Source organism: Hippoglossus hippoglossus, chromosome 13 (genome assembly GCF_009819705.1).
Source record: "Hippoglossus hippoglossus isolate fHipHip1 chromosome 13, fHipHip1.pri, whole genome shotgun sequence".
Lineage (NCBI taxonomy): Eukaryota > Metazoa > Chordata > Actinopteri > Pleuronectiformes > Pleuronectidae > Hippoglossus > Hippoglossus hippoglossus.
Window position 1 is genome coordinate 16788105 of NC_047163.1, and position 16228 is coordinate 16804332.

The 16228-nt window shown below is 40.6% G+C and overlaps 1 protein-coding gene and 1 long non-coding RNA gene across 4 annotated transcripts in view; one reads left to right on the forward strand and one right to left on the reverse strand.

Annotated features, from left to right (window-relative positions):
- LOC117773210 overlaps positions 1-9158 on the reverse strand; it is a 237303-nt gene extending 228145 nt beyond the window's left edge. The window contains exon 1 of the long non-coding RNA XR_004615877.1: positions 9119-9158. This is a non-coding gene — a long non-coding RNA (uncharacterized LOC117773210). The remainder of the gene's footprint in view (positions 1-9118) is intronic.
- The window catches only part of LOC117773202 (cytoplasmic dynein 2 heavy chain 1), a 105074-nt gene that overhangs the window by 24960 nt on the left and 63886 nt on the right, over positions 1-16228 (forward strand). For all 3 annotated transcript variants that reach the window (XM_034604918.1, XM_034604920.1, XM_034604919.1), the window contains exons 41-58: positions 3396-3595; positions 3750-3881; positions 4300-4432; positions 4707-4914; positions 5002-5131; positions 5262-5417; positions 5578-5837; positions 6220-6466; positions 6705-6856; positions 7051-7195; positions 8645-8747; positions 11229-11393; positions 12838-12962; positions 13467-13715; positions 14163-14271; positions 14603-14716; positions 15224-15366; positions 15685-15751. In XM_034604918.1, the coding sequence (XP_034460809.1) occupies positions 3396-3595; positions 3750-3881; positions 4300-4432; positions 4707-4914; positions 5002-5131; positions 5262-5417; positions 5578-5837; positions 6220-6466; positions 6705-6856; positions 7051-7195; positions 8645-8747; positions 11229-11393; positions 12838-12962; positions 13467-13715; positions 14163-14271; positions 14603-14716; positions 15224-15366; positions 15685-15751 (2838 nt within the window). The remainder of the gene's footprint in view (positions 1-3395; positions 3596-3749; positions 3882-4299; positions 4433-4706; positions 4915-5001; positions 5132-5261; positions 5418-5577; positions 5838-6219; positions 6467-6704; positions 6857-7050; positions 7196-8644; positions 8748-11228; positions 11394-12837; positions 12963-13466; positions 13716-14162; positions 14272-14602; positions 14717-15223; positions 15367-15684; positions 15752-16228) is intronic.

Here is a 16228-nt window from a genome sequence, read left to right on the forward strand (position 1 = left end):
CTGTGTGTGACAGGGCAGTTCAGACAAAGTAGGTGCATCAAGGTTGAGGTCATGACCTCGAGTCACATTCATAGCTGCTGATGTTTATTTTTACTGATATCAAAACCTTTTTTTTTACCGAATTAACAATATAGAACATTTTTGCATTTTATTGCATTTTTCTTCACATTTTCTTCATAGTTATTCATAATATGGTTATGGTTTAACTGTAAAATATCAAGCCTCAAATACATTTCATTGTTTTTTGTGTTTGATATATCTGCAGATTCATCGGAATTGGAAATGTTTAATCCCAAAAAATCAGTATCGCCATCGACCCTCAAAATTCCATATTAGTCGGGCTCTAGTACACAAAACATTTTTGCTATCGGGAAACAAAACTACACAACACAAAATATATTGCACATCCAAGAATGGGGAGTGTATTTTACATTGGTTGATAATGCAGAGCATGAGGTCATACTGGCACGAAAGCACATTCTGAGGTCTACTAGTCGTCTACTTCTAGGCCAGGGGTCGGCAACCCGCGGCTCTGCAGTGACTTTGTTGTGCATGAATATTTATATTTTTTCTTGAACGATGAACTGAACGAATCATCATCGTATCAGGCCATCATGTGAAATACCAGGAGTTAGAGAAAATGTGTGTGCGTGTGGTCCTAGACAGCACACACACACACAAAGGCCCCTATAAAAATGACAACATATCTTGTACTGCTGCATCGAGTTTGATCTTCTCTTTTTATATTCCATCATAAGTCCAATATGTTATAGGATCACAGTGCAAAATTGATGGGGCACTGTTATGTACTGTCTCGTAACAAATTTCAGTGACCCTGCTTCACATGATTTATCTGTTTAAAATTAGGCAGGACAGGGTTTATTCTTTCAGAGATTGTGCTGGGAATATTTTTGAGATAAGATCTAAAAACTGATGTATTCTGTCGCAAAACATATTCAAGCGCTCATTCTAGATAATTTATACAATGTATTTGTAGTCCATATGATTTTTGTAAGGTGTGTCTAAGAGAGTAGAGAATGTTGCCATGATTGTTATTATGTGACATTAGGTAATGAATGTAAATAAGGATTTAAAGGATCTTAGGGATTTTAAGGATTTTTCAGTGTTACTTAACACATTAAGTGTTCTAGTGTCTGATAGTGGAAAGCGACTATAGTTTGCACTCCCAGTTTGATACAACTCGCCGACTCAATATGAGATTTTATTCATGCTTCACAGGTGGAAAAGATTGTAGAGTAAAATCCATCAAGTAGTGCAATTAAGCAGAAACGACTAAATGACCATTTTACCTGCAGCAATCTATCTGAGACAGCCTAACTTTGGGTTGTCATTCTGTGCTATTTTACTGTCTCAGAGGATTTGAAAACAACTGTGTGTCATAATTCATGTCAAAGAACCACAAACAAGCCCAGTTGAGATCTTTGAAGTCTAAATGTTCTAACCCCCAGTGGTGAGTGGAGCCAATATCAAACTTTTGCCTTATAATTGCACAGCAAATGATGACGATCAGAAAAGCAGCAGCACTCAATTAACACACACCTGATTTATATGTATGTGCTAAGAGCTGTTGAATTAATTCCAATATAATAATTGAAAAAAAATTATCAGAAAGGTCAGTTGTACTGAAGTAGTATAACTTATAATGTCCCTATAGGGCATTATAATTAAGATACAAAGTTGTAGTATTTCCAGTTTATGTTTTAATGTCTCTGTGTCTGAGACAGCCAGTGACTGAAGGTACTATGTTTTCAGGTTGTCCGTCCGTTCGTCCCATTCTTGCGAAATTGATTTCTCAGGAACACCTCCAGGGAATCCTTTCAGATTTGGCACAAATGTTCACTTAGACTCACTGATTAAAGAATTCGATTTGGGTGGTCAAAAGTCAAGGTCATGGTGGCCTCACAAAACATGTTTTTGGCCTCTTTCAGATGGTATCTCAATTCTGCCTTCAGGGAGTTTCTAAAAATGTCGCCCAGTTGTCACTTGGACTCAAAGGTTAACTGATACGATTTAATTTGTCAATATAACCATGGGGCAGTAATTCTAGCTTTCCACATTAAGTCAATAATGTGAAAATTCACCTTTTGTCATTTGGTTGAAGCGTCTTTAAAGGTCCAGTGTGTAAGATTCAGGTGATAGGGATCTATTGGCAGATTGAATATAAAATAATCATAGTGATTTTTTCATTTGTGTGTAATCATCGAAATTTTATGATTTTTGGTTTTCTTTACCCTAGAATGGGCCCTTTATATTTAAATACTTTATTTTAACATCGGGAGCAGGTCCTCTCTATTGAGGCCGCCATGTCACTAAATCCTACACACTGAACCTTTAAAGCATTTCTCCTGTGAAGACTGTGAGCTCCTGACCTGGAAGACAGAAAGTTATAGCGCTAATGAAACAGATTGTACGAGCATGTGATGAGGGAAAATTCTACTGGTTTGTTGATGCTCATCCTGCAGCCAACTGGGTCACACAGCAGAGCGTTTTGTTTATCTGTGTCTCCCAGTGTGGATATCTCTTTAATGCAGTTTGATCAAGACTATACATGAGTGTACTCGAACATCAAAAGGCTCTTTTGAACAGCACTTCTCTCTTTCTCCCCTGCTCTCGTCCTTGCCCTCTAAATCCTCTAATGCAGACACATCAATTGACATTTAGCCCAAATGCTCCCTCCTGAAAACTTTCCCTCCTCTGGGCTTTTCACTCGTCTGTACTTTTGTCCTTCTCCATTCTCCTGTTCCCAGACACTCAGAGTTCTGTTGTTTACCGCTTCTGTACGATTTTTTCCCTCCACCTCCTTTCCCCTCCTCCTGACCTCTTGTCAGCTCTCTCTCTGATACCTGGCTGTCGACGCCGCTCTTGCAGTTCTCGCTCGCCGCCCTCCGTTTCTCACCCCCCCATCTTCCCTTCATGTCTCTGCTTTTCAATATTTTCACTTCTATCTTTCTCTTTCTCATTTTCCTCTCTGCCTCTTCTTGAACCCATCCCGCTCTCCTTTAAATCCTCCTGTTCTACCACCAGCCCTAGATCTTGCCAACGGACACCGCATGGAACCCCTGTCTATCAATGAGTCCCCAAGGTGCTGTGTTTGTCTCTTTGTGTGTAGTCTGGCCAAGTGCTCCTCTCTCTGCACCACGGTCGTGCCTGGGGGAAAGGCGAACATCTTTGGAAAACAGAACAAAAGTATTGACAAACCTGTAAATCATGACAAGCTTTGGTAATTATCGCTTTTACAACAGGGAAAGGTTCAATTTCATAACCCTGTTTTTGTCTTCTCTATCAAGCCTGTGTTTATGCCTCTCTGCATATAGTCTGTTTTTACAGTGGTAAATCACTCTGATGCTAAATCAATCTCTTTCATCTACATTCAGTTCAGGAGAGCAGTCTGGTGGTGCAGGCCTTGAGACTGAACACCATGTCCAAGCTGACATTTGCTGATAGCTCTCGGTTCGACGCTCTGGTCAAAGACGTCTTCTCTGGGGTTAATTTCACAGACGTGGAGGACCACATCCTCATGAATGCCCTCGAACACGTCTACAAGGAGGCACGACTTGAGCTCATACCCAGCCAGGTGTGTGCGTGCAATTAGTAGCTGGATATTCACGTTATTGTCATGATACATGGTGTTCAGGCAATATTTGGCATCACTCCATCTTTGACATGAATTGATTTTGATGGTGGACAAATCACAGATTAATCGCTAATTGTTTTTCCAATCTATGTAGCTGAAGAAGGCACTGGAGCTGAATGAGCAGCTGAGACAGCGCATGGGTGTAGTTATTGTCGGGCCAAGCGGAGCTGGGAAGTCAACACTCTGGAGGATGCTCAGGGCTGCTCTCAGCAAGACGGGCAAAGTGGTGAGTAAGAGAGGAGCTGCCTACCTGAATTTTCATTCATCGATTCAGCCTGTATTCAAAATGCTTTTTTATATTGATATGAAGGAGCATAAAAATAATTAATATGAAAGTTTATTGATCATTTGAAAAAAACTTACCTAATCAGGGTTCCCGCGGGGTCTTAAATAGCCTCAAATTCAATAATCTGAATGAAATTCAGGGCCTAAAAAATTAATAATGTTATGTATTAGGTCTCTAGGCTACTTCACCTTATCTTTTATAGGGAAGTGTAAGTAATTCTGACACTGATATTCCTTCATATCTGTTGTACTTAAATTTCAGTCATTATAGTCTTAAATAGTCTAAAGAGTACCTTGTAGAAACCTGCAGAAACCCTGCTAATGTTGTTTGCCTTCTTGCTGACCATGTAATTCTGCAGGTGAAACAGTACACAATGAATCCAAAGGCCATGCCCAGACAGCAGCTGCTTGGACACATAGACATGGACACCAGAGAATGGGCCGATGGTGTCCTCACACACAGTGCCAGGAGTGTGGTCAGGGAACCACAGGGTAAGAAGGAGACACCTTTCAAATAGATGCAATGAGGTCATAATAAACTTTTGTCTTTATGAGCCGAACTTTTGAAAACTAGCATGAGATTTATTCCACAGTATTTGTTACTTTAACTCGAAAAGTTCTTGCACTGCTCCCAGTACTCTCTACAGCGCCTGAATATAGTGATCCCGAAGGAAGCTGCTTTTGTTATGCTCTGCACTGGATGTATTTGGATTGAGGTGTGTATCTACTGCATATGAATGTATATGTATTTGTGTTTTTTTTCTAGAGGTGAGCTCATGGATTGTGTGTGACGGCGACATTGACCCAGAGTGGATTGAGAGTCTAAACTCTGTGCTCGATGATAACCGACTGTTGACCATGCCAAGCGGAGAACGCATCCAGTTCGGCCCCAATGTTAACTTCTTGTTTGAGACTCACGATCTCAGCTGCGCCTCACCAGCCACCATCTCTCGTATGGGGATGATCTTTCTCAGGTCTGTGAACCTTTCCACACATCTAATTGTTTATTTGTAGATCAATGATTTTTTTTAACCTTGTCTTATTACGACTTATATCATCAGCGATGAAGACATTGATGTGGGGGCCTTGGTCAAGTCGTGGTTGAGGGGTCAGCCAGAGGAGTGTTGCAGCAACCTGGAAAACTGGCTGGGAGACTATTTCCAGCGAGCCCTGGACTGGGTCGTCAAACAGGTATGTGTGTGTAGAGGGTGGTGCTATTCTACATCTACTGTGTTTCCTCTCACTTTCACCAAAGTCATTCAAAAAACCTTAGTTAGATTTGTAAATCAGACTCACATAACCCCGTCTCTCCTTTCATCAGAATGACTTTGTTGTGGAGTCCAGTCTGGTGGGTACAGTGTTCAATGGTCTGTCCCATCTCAACGCTGTGACAGAGAGAGGTCAGTTTATTGTTGGCCTTCTTAGAGGTTTGGGAGGAAACCTCAACTTCAAAACACGACAGGAGTTTGCCAAGGAGGTAAGGACCTCTGTCTTTTTTATTTTGTTTATTTTTAGCATGGTAAAAGGGCGACAGTAAAGAAGTTACATTTTAAGATTCACATTCATGACTCCCCTCAGGTGGGAAACTGCTGGGGTACCACTCCAGGTCCTGATGTGTGCTCTTTGTACTTCTGTAGTTGCTGAGCTGGGCCAGGGAAAGTCCACCAGACACCAGAAAACCACTAGATACCTACTATGATACGGAGAGCGGCCATCTAGCAGCCTATATATTCCAGCGTCCTGAGGGTCTCACGCTGGAGCAGCTTGCTCATACTCACACCCTACCTGTTATAGAGACCGTGGACATGCAGAGAGGTCTGCACTGTTTCTCCCCGTGGCTCACCGCTCAGCACAGGCAGCCCTTCATGGTGGTGGGGCCAGAGGGCTGTGGAAAGGGGTAATTTCACATTTGCAGAAAAAAAAAACACTCACAAAGGGCACAAATATTTGCATAATCATAAATATATGTTTATATAAACATATATGTTCATGATTGCATGTGTCATATATACACACTTGCAAATTATATATATGTAGATGCCTTGTATACAGGTATACCAGAAATCACACGCAAAGCTGCAATAAACATAAAAGCTTAAACTCATACTGTAGGGATTGAGGGACAACAACAAAAACAGCTTTTATTTCATGGCGCCTTTCTGAGCACCTTACAACATATCATAAATAAAGCGGCATCTGTCTCCTATAACAGGACAACAACTAAATACAAGTTAGTATGTATTTCTTGACGTTCTTTCTCTGTGTTTTTGTGTGTCTAGCATGCTGCTGCGCTACGCCTTCTCTCGGCTGCGCTCCACCCAAGTCGCCGTGGTTCACTGCAGTGCACAGACCTCTTCCCGCCATGTCCTCCAGAAGCTCAGTCAGACCTGCCTGTTGCTGAGCTCTAACACTGGCCGGGTGTTCAGACCCAAGGACTGTGAGAATCTGGTCCTTTACCTGAAAAACATCAACCTGCCCAAACCGGACAAGTGGGGGACAAGCAACCTCACTGCCTTCCTGCAACAGGTAGAGCTGATACACTGACATTAACACAAATAGGCAAATAATGAATGTATGAAGGGAAGCTGAGACTTTGACGCTGGTTCCTTTCACATCAGTGTGGGTCCAGAGGAAACCCCCATCAACATGGGGGAAATCATACAAACTCCACACACAAAGAATTTGTGGTTTCAAATTATTGATGAGTTTGTGTTTTCATAATTTAATCAGACACATCTAACCTCACTCCATGTCACTCCTCCAGGTGTTGACATATAAGGGATTTTATGATGAAAATCTGGAGTGGGTGAGTCTCGAGAACATCCAGGTGGTGGCCTCCATGTCAACAGGGGGTGCTGTCGGGAGCCATTCGCTCACCTCCCGCTTCTCCTCTATAGTACGCATCTGCACCATTGAGTAAGTATGATGCAAGCACTCCAACTTTAAGTAATTCACATACATACCTTAATTCTCATGTCCAACATCAGTCCTCCTCTCTCTCTCTCTCTGTTTTGTTTCTCCATGTTGCTGTTGCTAACCCCGACCCTGACTCACCATCTTGTTTCCTCTTACATTCTCCTCCGTCTCTGCTTCTTCGCCTCTGCCATCAGCTATCCAGACAGGGAGCAGCTGCAGACTATCTACTCAGCGTACCTGCAGCCAGTTCTTCAGCACAGTCTTGGCGGCCAGGCAGCCTGGGCCAGCACAGGGAAGACTCACCAGCTGGCTGGCTCTCTGGTGCAGCTCTATGAACAGGTAATGAATTGGACAGAGTTTCCATTCATGGTCATGTTGTGGCAACAGATTCTTGCTTGAGATACTGAAAGCATCAACAAGTCACTGGAGACTCCAGAGGTTGAATTTGAGAAAATATGAGGGACACATACTGACAGACGATTGTAAACAGGAAGAAGTTATTACACCCATTTTCAGCTAAATAGCACCACCCAAGTACTTGTATGCTTTAAAAACATGGCTTTTAATTCAATAGAGAGGTTTGCATTCTTCATACGAACACGAGTATAATACATGTACATACATTTCAGGATATTTAACATCCTTCATGGGCCGTACTAAATTATTGGACACATTTATCACTCTAAACTCTCTCCGATGGCTGTAACCACTACTTTTTGGTGAGGCGTCCGAGGTCAGATGGTTTTGATGCTACGAACTCCCTCCTGGTTTTAGCAAATACATCAACAAACTCCAACAAATCATCGCTTTTGGTTGGGACATACATGGCTTGCAAACAGAGCCCTTCCCCCACTAGACAAACTTAAACTTTGGAACTCAGCTCACAGTGGTAACGTGGTTCTATTGTAGAAATTCTTAATGCGGATCCAACTTCAAAGCTATTAGCTTGCTTACCACAAAACTTGCCTGCCTCTCTGTAATAATTTTGTCTTGTGAAATTTGTTTGTATTACACCCAAATCCAAGTGCATTTGTCCTTGTAACTCATCCAGTTTATCATGTTTGAAGCTGTGATGATGCTCCAGATCAGGCTTTTTCATCACTGTGCGCTCGTCTCTGCAAATTAGGTACACTGGCTTATCCTTTATGTCAACAAAAAATAATTGTTTGTCCCTTTCTCTGCGTTTACTTTCCTGACAGTGATGGTTTTTTGTTTCATGTGTGCCTTTCACCCTGACTGTGATCAGACAGGCATACAGTCAAAAGGATCCGAGCTGTTAAACCTGCTAGTCTTCTATTTAATGTTTTTTTATTTTATCACAGAAAAAAATCAGTAGCTGCTGTGATAGTATTTATGAATTGCCTGGCAGGGCAGATTAAATAGTCTTTTATTCGTCCCGGAGGCTTCAGGTTCCCCTCTCCTGGTTTAAAGATTGGGTGACAGGGCAAAATTTCTGTGTTGGTACATTGTAGCTTTTCAACAAAACTAGAATATAGGTGTCAGCCAATTATAAACGTATACCAATGTAAAACTAGAATGGTGTCGTACAGCAGAGTTGTTTTGTTCTACATGCAGGCACAGACCTTCAGTGACTGAAACACCATGATGCCAGTTCTAAATTACAGCTATGGCGGGAACAAAATATTAACTTTTTCATTTATTTATCCGTCATGTTTGATGCTGAGGGCGGGTATCAACCAGAGTTTGGCTTAAGATTATTCTTATCATTGAATCATTGAATTAATTTTGATCCTATTTGCTATCATCCATGTGTTTCTCTCCTCTCAGGTGAAAGCCAAGTTTACAGTGGATGACCACAGTCACTACCTGTTCACCCCCTGTATTCTCACTGAATGGGTCCTCAGCCTGCTGAGATATGACCTCACTGCAGGTAACTAAACACATGTGCAGGAATGCACACATATCAATGTCTATGTTTTTGAGCACTTTTTAAAAATAGGTTTAAATGCTGATTTATGCTGCCTGTACGTACAAAAAGTGATGCGTCCCGCTCAAACAATATAACCTCCACTGCCCATATACCTCAATGCATCCTTCACACTGTCTTGGCATGGCACTAGAGGGCAGCGCAAAGGTGAGATTTTCTGAAACGCCTGTAGTTTCTTGCCAACTAGCAAAGTCTCTCCTTAAAGGTTTTCACCATTATTGAATGTTCTTCCTCATGGCTTATGGTCGTCTCACTTGAACAGTTGGCTACACTGTTTTGTGTGTGTCGTCCTTATCCAAAAACTTACAGAACACAAATATGGACGAAATGAACGCAGAGTACGGACAGAAGGCTTTTGTTTGTTTTCGTATCCGTGCCTTAAGATGGCTGCAATAACCAGGCACATCCCAAGCTTCTCCAAGTCAGAATTTTCAGGCTTTATTGGGAAACCAGATGCATGAAAAATATGTTTAAAAATATGTTTACTTTTGTAATATGAGAAGTCTTCAGAATCAGACCCATGGCCCGTAAGGTACTCCAGTCAATGTTTTCAGAAGCACTGCTCTATGCTCTATGATTTAATGACTCACTGGTTTTCTGCTAATTCTTTAGAGTCCACGTGCACATTTCAGCTGCGGCTGAGGAGCATGAAGCTTTAATAACTCTGTCAGTTTTGATGCCAGAATCAAAAAGACAGCAGCAGATGGCTTAGTTTCTTGTCAGTATTCTTTTAGCTCAGAGTTACTGTCTCCAACTCTCACCTTTTTTTAACTCCATCTCTCTCTCCTTCCCTGTTTTCTCCACTCTTTCCTTACGTCCTCTGTCACTAGTCTTGTCTTCTTCATCATTCTCCCCCTTTGCTGTGTTTCCATCTCTCCCTCCGTCACTCTCTCTCTGCAGTGTGTTCCTGTGATGATAGTGAGTCCGATCATTTATCTTAATTAACCAAGTCAGCAGACAAACTGCGCTTTTCCTGTGCTCATAATTGTTTTACTTGCTATTAGTTCTCATTGTTTACCTTCATCTGGGTTCCTGTAAAAACCTCTTTCAATTTGGATCCTTTCACTGTGTTGATGTTTTAAATGTTCAGTTTGAGTGTGTAATTGCAATCACTATATTTACAATATACATTTCAAAACATCCATAACCTTACTTTTAAATGATCATAACATAGATGACACTCAGTTTGAATTTATGCCCAGTACCAAGTGTGCTTGTGTATCCACATATCAAGGTGGTCATCTGTAATGAACTCTAGCTTGCCGCTTTTGTTGTGTTGCACTCAAATTACAGTACATTAGGAACATAACATTTTTTGCCGCCACCAAGGAGGTTATGTTTTCATCTCTGTAAGATAAGTAAGATTACACAAAAACTACTGGAAGGATTACTGTGAAACATGGTGGAAGAATGTGGTATAATGGGCCATTCAACTTTGGTGCAGATCCGATAATCTGGATCTAGTGAATTTAGATGTGGTTTCATAAAGGAGTGTGGGGGAGGTATGCACTGTACTAAATAACATTTTAGTTTACTTTGTGTCTTTAAGAGCTGACTAATGCATTGTGATGGCTGATATCATCAGTCTGTTTAAGCTGATCCCAGATGTGTGTGACTGATGCTTTTTACATGTTTTCTAATTCTCTGTCTATCTCTGTATGAAGTGTTTTTTTAAATCGGGAAAAACAATAAAAAATAGATGTAAAAATACTTTTCAAGTTCCCTGATATCAATATCTGCCAATACAGGCCTCGGAAATTCTGAATTTGTTTTCTATTTTATTATTTATGCTTGTGGTAGAATCCCCACTAAGGAGGATTCTGGGCACTGAAAGTCTTTTTTTTTTTAAAGCTGTATAAATATGAAATGCTTAGCATGACAACTTGGTACTTTTGTGTTTATCTTTTCTTCTGTGGTTTTAAAAGTTTTATATGTCAGGAAACCCCCTGAGTGTCAGCTGTGTCTCCACTAGATTCTCTTCTTCAGCTCTTTCAATATAATGTGACAGACACTGTTGAAGCCAGGGGCCTCTGAGACCACAGTTAAGGCTGGTCCCTCTGGCGCTCTCTTTTTAGCTCACAGCAATTGGTCTTTGGGGAATTAAGTAAATTTAGTCTCACCCTCGGAGGTGCTCTGGTTACGTCTTATCCCACCTAAAACAGACCTTTGACTAATGTTGAGGCCTGAGTCAGGTCGTAATTACTCATCTTGTCTGTTCTTTTTGAAACTATAAAATACTCATCCTACTTTGAGAAAAGGAAAAGTTCCCTTTGCAGATAATTCTCTGAAATTTAATGTGTGACCAACTTTTTTTTTAAGTCAGTCTTTATGCGGAATATTTGGTCAGTAAATCTCTTCCTGCATTTCAATGCCTTATGATAACCTATTGAGTATTTATCCCCCAAAATCTTGTTTGTTTTGCAGCTCAGTCTAATGTGACAGACAGCGTGTTGGAGGTGGTGGCATACGAAGCCAGGAGGCTGTTTAGAGACCGGCTAGTTTCCTCCAAAGACCTTCACACCTTCGATAACATCCTCTCCTCCATCATACGGGGCGACTGGGGCTCTGACGCTCTGGACAACATGACTGGTATGAGATAGATCCACACTCACACACCTATTCCCTAATTCAAATCCTGCAAGACTGTTTGCAGGCTCATATGGATCCAACAGTCAAAAGGATGTACAAGATGTAGCTCTGGGGAGCCTGATGCCTGAATGAACGCAACATCTGATGACATGTTTTGGCTCTGTCCTTTGAATCTGTTTGCTTTTTATAAACTGACACGACATGAATAAATCGTTTCCTTTTTCCAGTTAGTTTGACAGCTCAAACCAACTTAAATATTAACGATGTGTTTAGTAGATTTCCTATTCACTCATTGAGAATATAGTGTCTCCCACTAGAAATAACATTACCATTTCTTAGTAATAGCAGTGTTGAGATGTTGGCAACTGGTTTCAAATCCAAGCCGAAGCTGTCAAGATTCAAGCGACACACTTCCGAGCCTGCTACCTCCGAGTGTGAGATAAATGAGAACAAGTCAAGAATCAAGAAAGATGTCTAGTGTTGTTAACATGGTACATGTCTCCTTACGATTGTAGGAGAAATAAGACAAATTCAGAGTTTGTCCTCCTTGCATATAAAGGTACACACTGTAGTACTAAAAATAATATGCTATGCACTCTACTAGCATCTGCACAGCATAATGCAGAAATGCTTGGGCAATCCTGAAACAAAGCTATGGTCATGGTTTTATTAGAAACTACTAAAAAGAAAAGATGCAAAGTTAACTGGCACAACTGTAGTAATTGATTTTTCGAAATTTATATAGCGTATTTTCTTAAGCAGAGTCGTAGGACAATAACATAGAAAGAATTATGTAAACAAATAAATACATTGGATTAGTCAGGGTCAATAACAGCCAATGTCAATCATTTGTTAAAAGCTCTCATAAGAAGATGACTTTTAAAAGAAGCTAGACAATGAAACCTTCTGAGTAAATTCCATAATGTTGGGGGTCTGATGGGCTGGGTCACCCTTTACAAAGTGAGACCTGGGAATAACTAGCAGGGCTCCATCTGCAGATCTTAGCGGGCACATACCAGGTCAATAACTCTGAGAGATACAATAGCTCTGTTTTTATCAGCCCTGTCGTCTACACACCTTACTCCACCAACTTGTTGGCTGCATTGGTATCTAATGTGTTAGAAAGCATCAGTTAAAGGCCGGTGCTTTGTAACCTTAGTGAGAAATGCCTCTTCCTTACTGTGGCCAGATGTACAGTCTGCCTGTAAAACACCTGCCTGCTTCTCTGCAATATCTGGTTTGTTAGCTGTGGGATTTGAAATAAAGTCAATATACCTATTGGTTTAACATTGAGACACACATTTGATCAAATTTCACATTTATTTGACTGGTGTCAGTTCATTTTTGTGACAGTTCTGCCTTTGCTGTGCTCAGTTTGTGTGCACTTTGTAACATACAGCATGTGCATGTATAACTGACAGTGCATGCTATTTCTTGTGTGCAGAGGGTTTCTATGTGACATGGGGAGCCTCTGAAGGGGCTGTAATGGCTCCAGGCCAGTCGCTGCCTCCTCATGGGAAACAACTGGGACGTCTGGATTCTGCCGACTTAAAACAAGTTATACAGAAGGTACTCAGTGAGGAACTGTTGTGTGTAGTCAGACTTGGGGGATTGTATGTATACTCATATAAATGTATGAAATTGTTTAGGAGCTCTACTTTTTGAGGTAGTTGTGTTTTTTAATATTTCAAGATTATGCTCCTTAATCCTTCTATTAAATTACATTTTGTAATTTTTGCTGCACAGCAATTTTTTTTACTTTTTATTTTAAGATTTAACTACAAAACACATGATCGTCAACTCTTCAAGAGGCTATTCTGCTTTATACAACTCTTGAGTTTTTACTGATAAACCTTATACTGTATACACTTGTATATTGAATTTACTGCTTATTATAAAGAAGCTTTTTTACATTTTAGTATTGCAACTTACCAAATTCAGGATCTGAATACATTTGAAAACTACTGCTGTTATCTTTGTATCTCATTTGAGATTGTGTTTGTGTATATTTGTGTTTGTTTATGTGTTCTGAGTTGCACTTCCTGTATCTGTTCCTTCCGATTTCACCTGTAGGGAGTCGTGCTGTACAGTCGCGATAACAAGGAGCTGGATCTTCTCCTGTTCTGGGAAGTGTGCGACTTCGTGTCCAGGGTGGATCGGGTCCTGAGCAGGGCCGGCGGCTCTCTGCTGCTGGCAGGCCGGAGCGGAGTTGGTCGGCACACGGCCACGTGCCTGGTGTCGCACATGCACGGATACACACTGTTCACGCCGAAAATGTCCCGCGCTTACTCTCTTAAGCATTTCAGCAATGATCTCAAGACGGTAATGGAGGATTGCCTTTATACGATTTTTATCTGCTCAAATGGCTCACATCATTCCAACCACTCTTTTAGCAGAGGGCACTTAGAGATAATAGCCTTCTACTGGCAAGCACTTTAATTGTCTTCCCATTAGCAGTCTATCAAGTGTTTTATTTCAGATTTAAATTGACAGTGATTGTTGAATGACACCTGTATTTAGCCATTAAATAGTATATGCACCTACAGTGTCTAAAGGAAGTCTGATGTCTTCTTGTGTGTCATTTATATATATATATATATATACAGTATATACAGTATATACATGTTTACTGATATATGTGTATCAAATTTATTGTGTGTGTGTGTGTGTGTGTGTGTGTGTGTGTGTGTGTGTGTGTGTGTGTGTGTGTGTGTGTGTGTGTGTGTGTGTGTGTGTGTGTGTGTGTGTGTATGTGTACTGTGTTTGTAGGTGATGCAGCTGGCAGGTCTGGAGGGTCAGCAGGTGGTACTGCTGTTAGAGGATTATCAATTTGTTCACCCAGCTTTCTTAGAGATGGTCAACAGTTTGCTGTCGTCAGGTGTGTAATTGTGTTATTGAGCGTGTTTTCTTATTTTATTGACATCTTTATGATAACCTATTTGACTAGTAGTGCCTCAGGAGGTTACACTTTAATTTTACTGATAAGAGTAGAATTTTTAATTACATAGCGTGTTTTGCAGTAGACATGATCTATATTTGAATATGAGCAATGCAGTAGAGTGAGCCATAACTGTAATAGTGCAGTACACCAATCATAGTTTGCCCTTTTAATGTATACTGGCCCTAGGATCTTGAGGATTTAGTTCCCTCTGTGAGATGCTACTATGTCAAAAAACACATATAATTTTATTGTGCGTGTTCTATTAAAGGCGAGGTTCCAGGTCTGTACTCCCCAGAGGAGCTGGAGCCTCTCCTGTCCTCCCTCAAAGATTCTGCCTCCCAGGACGGATTCACAGAGCCACTCTACAACTACTTTTCCTACAGTCAGTACTGCAGATTCTCTCTCTTTGTTATTCATTGTTCATTCTTCTATATATCTGGAACTCTGGTTGTCTTCTCACTGTAAAACCCGGCTACATGTGTCATTCCTATCCAGGGATTGTTCTCACTACAGTATTTCTATCTATCTATACAGTATTTCAGTTTATCTTCTATGATTGTATCTGACTCCATCCTTCTGCCTCGCTGCTGTGCAGTGGTGTGTGGACTGCAGATATCTTCCAGTGTCACTGAGGTTAAGGTTACTGCTGGAGAATCAAATCAATAGCTCTTTTATTGTCAAATTAAACCCACTAAAGAGCTCCCTGCTCACCCTTCACTATTCAATTCTGTCAGGGAGATACCAGCTACCACTGAGAATATCAGAGATACAATAACTCATGCACATAATCACATTGTCCCTCACTGTCTGTTTCCTTCTCATTTGCTGTTTCAGACCTCATTCTGTGCTAAAAACCCGTCAACAGTTTTTTGTTTAACACATCTCTTAGGAATCCAGAAGAACCTTCACATTGTTCTGATCATGGACTGCTCTAACTCTAACTTCACCATCAACTGTGAGAGCAACCCAGCTTTCTACCGCAAGTGTTCTGTCCAGTGGATGGAAGGATGGACCGAAAGCAGCATGAAGAAGGTTAGAGCAGGATGTTGAGTAGAAGAAAGAATGACAAAGTTCATGCCAGTGTTGAGCATGGAGATTCACAAATCTGAAAATGTTGAACACTAGCAGTCACTGCAATAGCCTCGACACACTTGAATGACTTAGGAGTATCCAGGGCCTCCAGATCCAATATTATCCCCATACCCATGAGGCCTTTAAAGTACATTTGCTTGCCTGTGGTACAAACCTGGCACATTCATTTTAAAAGGCAGATAAGAGAAAAATGGTTCTTTTTTTTATACATACAATGGTTTCTGTCTAAATTCATCTGGTGTGTGTTAACCTGATCAGATTCCTGAACTGCTGCTGGCAAAGACAGAGGGAGGAGGGGCTGAGAATGAAAGAGACAATACTAAAGGTGAGAGCACATGTATGTGAAGCCAAGCATGATTTGTATTAATGAAAAGACTCATTTTCTTTGAATTACTCCTTTGAATTGAATGTTTTTGTTATTCATTAAGATTTTTATTTATTTATTCCTGTCACTTTCTTGTCACTATGGGAAGACACTATGGGATTACACTTCTCTTCAGGACGGAGTTAGATTTTAGACATTTAATTTAATGTCACATCAGCTTTTAAGTTATCACAGAATATCACTTTGTATTAAGGAGTTATCCAATAGCCTTTAAGACCCACAAAATACAGATTTGTATACTTGAGAAGCGATTCCCTTTTTAGCATGAAAGACTTGAAGAAGCTGGAAATACAGTTATTTTGAGTGAGTGAATTTCATCCATGTATAAAGACAGTTTTTGTAGGAATTGGCAAACATTTGTATCTGTATATTGATCAGTACCTCAACTCTAATTTTTCATATTTGAAATACAAAAAT